This window comes from Benincasa hispida, chromosome 9 (genome assembly GCF_027475165.1).
Source record: "Benincasa hispida cultivar pf3 chromosome 9, pf3_genome.v1.1, whole genome shotgun sequence".
Classification (NCBI taxonomy): Eukaryota; Viridiplantae; Streptophyta; class Magnoliopsida; order Cucurbitales; family Cucurbitaceae; genus Benincasa; species Benincasa hispida.
Genome location: NC_143486.1, coordinates 68,415,229 through 68,421,190, shown reverse-complemented (window position 1 = coordinate 68,421,190; position 5,962 = coordinate 68,415,229). Strand labels below are relative to the sequence as shown.

Here is a 5,962-nt window from a genome sequence, read left to right as displayed (position 1 = left end):
CCATGCGTAATGAAAATTAGTATAATCGTAATGTAATTCTATTGACGAATCAATCGTAATGGATTTCAATCACAAACGTAATTGTTATGAATCCGTCACATTTAATATTATCGTTATCTTTACCATCTGACCGTGACGATAACGATAATAGTAAATATAACAATAAATGAATAAATTCGCACATTATTATCGTAATAATAAAGATAGATAATAACAACAAACGAAATGGACTAATTTTTAAATTACCCTAAATTTTATTTGGTATAAAACGTGATCTAAATGATCATCAAATTTACCTATAGTAAGTGTTGACCATCCAAGATTCCAAGCATTCCACAATTTCCACCTCTACCTATATATCCCACTTTTTCTTTTACATTAGGAAAAAAGATTCTTTTTTTCGCATAATGGTATAAAGAAATTAACAAAACTTTATCATATATCACACATTATAATATTTTTGACAAAAATGTATATAATGTCTAAATTATAATAATCCTGAAAAAAGAATCACTCTTTTCCATTTTAAAAATAATAATAAACAAATAAAAATCGAGGGATGCACTAGGGATTTCTCTGGGGCCACTTTCCGTGTCCCAACTCCCCACTCACTTCTTTTCTTATAAAATTCGTAATTATAATTTCGCTGTCAAATACTAAGAATAAATAAATAAATTGCATTCAGGCGCTACTCACGTGCCTCTCCCATTTACATAACATTTATACAGTTTCCATTTTCAAGGCTGCCATATTCTCACAAAATTCCTCTTCCCTCTCTACTAGTAACAGTAATGGATTCTCTCCCCTTATTCCTCACCGGAACTCTCCTCGCCGCGGGCCTTTACTGGTTCTTCTTTATCTATGGCTCCGCCGAACGCCAAGGCAAACTCGCTGTCAACCTCTCCGGCGGCTCAATCTCCTCCGAGAAAATTCAAGACAAGTACAAACAGTACTGGTCTTTCTTTCGCCGCCCGGAGAAGATCGAAACCACCGAAAAAGTCCCCGATTTTGTAGATACCTTTTACAACTTAGTCACGGACATTTACGAATGGGGCTGGGGCCAGTCCTTCCATTTCGCTCGTCCGATTCCGGGAAAATCTTACAAAGAAGCCACTCGCCTCCACGAAGAAATGGTCGCCGATCTAGTCAACGCCAAATCCGGCGATCGAATTCTCGACGTTGGATGCGGTGTCGGTGGTCCGATGCGGTCGATCGCCGCCCATTCCAAAGCGAATGTGGTCGGAATCACAATTAACGATTACCAAGTCCAACGCGCTAGATTACACAACAAAAAAGCCGGATTAGACTCGCTCTGTGAAGTCGTATGCGGAAATTTCTTAGAAATGCCCTTTTCTGATGAGAGTTTCAATGGAGCTTACGCCATTGAAGCAACCTGTCATGCACCGAAGCTTGAAGATGTATACTCTGAAATTTACAGAGTGTTGAAGCCAGGTTCATTATTCGTATCGTTGGAATGGGTTTCGACGGATAAATACGATACTACAAATCCAGAGCATGTGAAGATTATTGAAGAGATTGCAAGAGGGAATGCTTTGCCGGGAGTGAAATCGTACGACGACGTAGCGAAGTCGGCGAAGAAAGTGGGATTTGAGGTTTTGAAAGAAGAGGATCTGGCAAAGCCGCCGGCCCTGCCGTGGTGGGGCCGATTGAAAATGGGCAGAGTGGCGTACTGGAGGAATCATATCCTCGTTACGATTCTTGCCGCGTTGAGAATCGCTCCTAAAGGAACTTTGGAAGTTCATGAAATGTTGGTGGAGGCCGCCGATTATTTGACTCGAAGCGGCGACGCTGGAATCTTCTCGCCGATGCATTTGATCGTCTGTAGAAAACCTGAATCGTCTAAAACTTGTTAGAGTTTGTCAGGGTTCCGGTACGGCGCCGTTTCACATGTCTATCTATTTTCCTGCCTTTCTTTTAATTATTATTATGATTATTATTACTATTCCTTCTTGTTTTCGTCGTCATCTAATATTTTCCTTTCGAAACTCTATTTTCTGTAATTGGGAATTATTTATAAAGAAAAGAGAAAAAAAAAATGGTTTACGTTTTTGTTTATTATTTCTCTCTTTATTAATTTAAATAAATAAATAATATATATATAAACCCTATTTATTGAGTCGTGACTCGTTTGGTTGGCAATGGACTTGGGGTGCATGCATTCATTTTATTAAATCCGTACTTGTTGAGAAATACAAATGAAACAGACACCAAAATTAGGTTCAATGTCTATTTTTTTTTTTCCGATAAAAGTTAAAACGGGTGCAATATTTAAAAAAGGATTATATTTGATATCGTCGATAACTATTTAATTTTTTTTATTATAAAAATTAAATTTTTAAACATTATTTTTATTTTTAAATTTCTTCTCTGTTATTATCTACTTTTTTATCTATAATTTTAAAAAATCAAGCCACATTTTGAAAATTTTTTAAAAATTAACTTTTAAAAACTTAAAAAGAATATTGATTAAGAATTCAATTATTATATTTAAAAAAGTGTAAATCATTATAAAAATAGAGTAAATAAACTTAATTTTTAAAATTTTCTAAAAAAATAAATGATTATGGGTCTAAATGGACTCTAGTAATGGACTTCTTTAGATTGCTTTTTTTTTTTCATCTGCTTTTAAGGTTTTTATGTAAAAAAATAAGAGGTTGAAAAATAGAAAATATAAAATATTAGAGTAAATATCAATCTACGTCTATGAATTTTTGAATTATATAAATTTAAATAATTAATAACTGTATCATTTTAAATCCAAAACTTTTATAAGTGTATCTATTTAAATCTTAAAATTTCATAAATTTGATAAAATTTAAAGATTAATTGATATATTTATGAAAATTTAGAGTTTAAATCTTCTTTCAAAATGAATACGAAAATGAAAGTAGAGAATATAAATTGATGTTCGTCAAAAACATTAATGGAGAAAAAAACAAAGTAATAAAATAAGAAATCAACCCACGTGGGGCACGTGTGCTGGGTAAAGTGTGAGCTGTCCAAAGATTCTTGAGAAAGAAAAAATATTTGTTGATAAAAGAGGACAAAAGGATGAGGCAGAGAAACAGAAATGGGGATTTTTTTTTTATTGTTAATTAAATATATTTCTGAGCAATAGATAGTGAAGAGAGCCAATGTTTGCACATGACTTCAATGAGAAAAGCAATGTTCCTGTTTCTTCATTGTCCCCCAACCATTCTTTTTTTAAAAACAAAAAATCATTTTTTTGTCTAAGGGACAGGGAAATTTGGCTGGTTCTTTCAATAAGATTAATTTTCTCTTTTGTATTTTGAAATTTAGTCTAGATTTATCGAAATGGGTTGAATTGGTTCACGACTTTATTTAAACTTAGTTAATCCAATCCATCTTAATCTATCGTTAAGATTAAAAAAATTTAACTTATTTAATCAATATATTCATTATTCTTTTATGATTATTTCTTCTCAAAGAAATTAGGAAAATAAACTTTAATGGCCTTTGAAAAATGATTTTTAGTTGTGTTACCAAATCTTATAGATGTTTTAGAGATTAAGATTTCATTAAAAATAATCAAATGGCTAAGATCATGTTTGGTAACTATTCTGTTTTTTATTTTTATTTTTGAAAATTAAGTCTATAGACACTAATTTTACTTCTAAATTTATTCATTTGTTATTTACTTATTCTAATAGTTTAAAAAACCAACACAAATTTTGAAAACTGGAAAAAAAAAATGAGCTTTTAAAATTTTGTTTTTGTTTCTAGAATTTGGTTAAGAGTTCACTACTTAAGAAATAGGCTTAATTCCAAAAACCAAAAATAAAAAACATAATAGTTACCAAGCGGAATCAAAATATTTTATAATTGGGTTAGGTTAAGTTTAATATTATGTTAGGTTGTTTAAGTTGAAGAAATTTATAACCGAGACAATTGATTGGTTCTCCTAAACACCTCCATGTTCTACTATTAAAATGTTGTTTAATTCCATTATAATCCTAACTTCTTACCCAAAATTTTTTAAAAAATATTAAAAATTAAAATTAAAAATAAAATAAAATATAATTAATTAAAAGAAAATGATGAAGATTGGCGGGGGAAATAAAGTGGGAGTTGTAGAGGAAGATTGAATGGGAAAAGAGGAATAACGGCGTTATTCTAAAGTTTATCCGTTTTCCTTTTCTGTAAATACAAACAAACTTTTAAGACTTTGGGTAAAAATAATAATTATTAAAAAATTGAAGGAAGAAAAAATGGCCAGCATTTGCTTAATGTCGCATTGCTTTGCTCTCAACAGCGTGGCTTTTGGAACATTTTAAAAAAGTGATTATGATGAGAATGAGAGCTGTTATTCACATATTATTCTTTAAAGTGTCTTTCATATATATATATATATATATATGCGCTGTCGCTTGCATTTAGATGCTATCCTTTGCAAGGGGTGTTAAACAAAATCGGTTGATCCGAAAAAGTTGATCCTTTCAATTCCTCCGACGTAGGTTCCGTCACCAACCTCAACTCCTAATAGTGGTACTGTTGCGAATTGAATCATTGTCTCTGAATCTATCATTGTAGCCACAATTTCCTCATTTTATTACTTTAAATGTAATTGGTTTGTCTTCACTCTTCCCTCCAAAATTTTCAAATTAATTAAAAAATCAAAATGCAAAAACATAAAATAAGTTGAAAAAAGATTTAAGAAATCAAAACAAATAAATAAAATACTATTTGACAAAAAATAGTTTAGTTTTGATATTTGAAAAAAAAAAATAACAGTATGATTTGACGATTCAAAACATGAAATTTTAGGAGAAAATAAAGATATATGATCAAATAAACAGGCAAAGGAAAAAAGTAGTTACACTGTAATTCAAATGAGGGTTTTACAATCATAAGAGGTCTTTGGAAAGTTTTTTGCGATACTTGCGATGAGATAGTTACTTGACATAAATACACTATAATTAGTCTCCAAACTATGCCCAAAAAATACACTAAACTGAAAAACAAATACACTACAATTGAAAATCATTTAACCAAACCATCTAAATCATTTTTGAACTTACAAAAAACTATGTAACAATAATCTTTCTTGTTCTAGACCCAAATATCAATTTAGAAAGTGAGGCTTGGACTGATAAAAACTTTATCTAAATAATTGCATTCATGAAGAAAGAAATCGATTTAGATTGAAGTTTGAAAATCCCAATAAAAAATCGTCAACTGAAATTACTAACCAATTATGATGTGGTGTTGATGTCAATCATGGAGATCTCGTGAACGAAAGAGAAACAAACAATATTCGACGATGTTACCTCCTTCCTTGATCGAATGTGTGTTAAGACCCAAACTCAAATTGGTTAATACCAACAACGTCTGACCCATCTTTTCACAATGGCTTGATAAGAATCACTTTGGAAAGAAAACACTTTGCGACTTGAACTCTTGGTCGATGGTCGATTGAGTTGATTCTTTTATCTATGCACCCGTGAATTTGATTGATTCAGTTAAGCCTCCAAAGTAGACTTGTCGTCGATTGTGAACAAAAAAATAAAATCAGTAAAAAAAAAAAAATTGAAAAAGTTGTGTTTGAAACAACATAAACTTCAATAAATCGGAAGTTATGATAGTGGTTTTCATCCCATCTACCATTGAACAAAACCCTTAAAATAATTTAAAACCTGTAAATCTTGAAAGATTAATAGAAAATATAATAAAAACACCAAATCTCGATTGGGATAATAAATATAATATGATATTTTAAATTTTAAAATAAAATTTGAAAATTAGTTGATGTACAATATTTGAAAATTCAAGACAACTATTAAATCTGTCCAAAAATTCAAAACAACTCACGAGATTTATGGAAAATTATTCTTTGGAATATATAGTTGAGCAATTAATTACAGTATTATTAATAAAGATGTCGAATTACACTGCAATTAAAATGGACGATGGGGACATTTTA

At 30.6% G+C, this 5,962-nt stretch overlaps 1 protein-coding gene across 1 annotated transcript; it reads left to right on the top strand.

The window, feature by feature from the left end:
• The first annotated feature begins 663 nt into the window (after positions 1-663).
• Positions 664-2,076, top strand: LOC120086466 (24-methylenesterol C-methyltransferase 2). The gene has a single exon (XM_039043139.2). It carries the CDS (start codon positions 792-794, stop codon positions 1,872-1,874), a length of 1,083 nt encoding a protein of 360 aa, XP_038899067.1. The 5' UTR covers positions 664-791; the 3' UTR covers positions 1,875-2,076.
• Positions 2,077-5,962: the final 3,886 nt, after the last annotated feature.

Bases quoted from the DNA above. Each gene is read 5' to 3' on its own strand.
- LOC120086466 (XM_039043139.2), top strand. From the start codon at position 792: ATGGATTCTCTCCCCTTATTCCTCACCGGAACTCTCCTCGCCGCGGGC.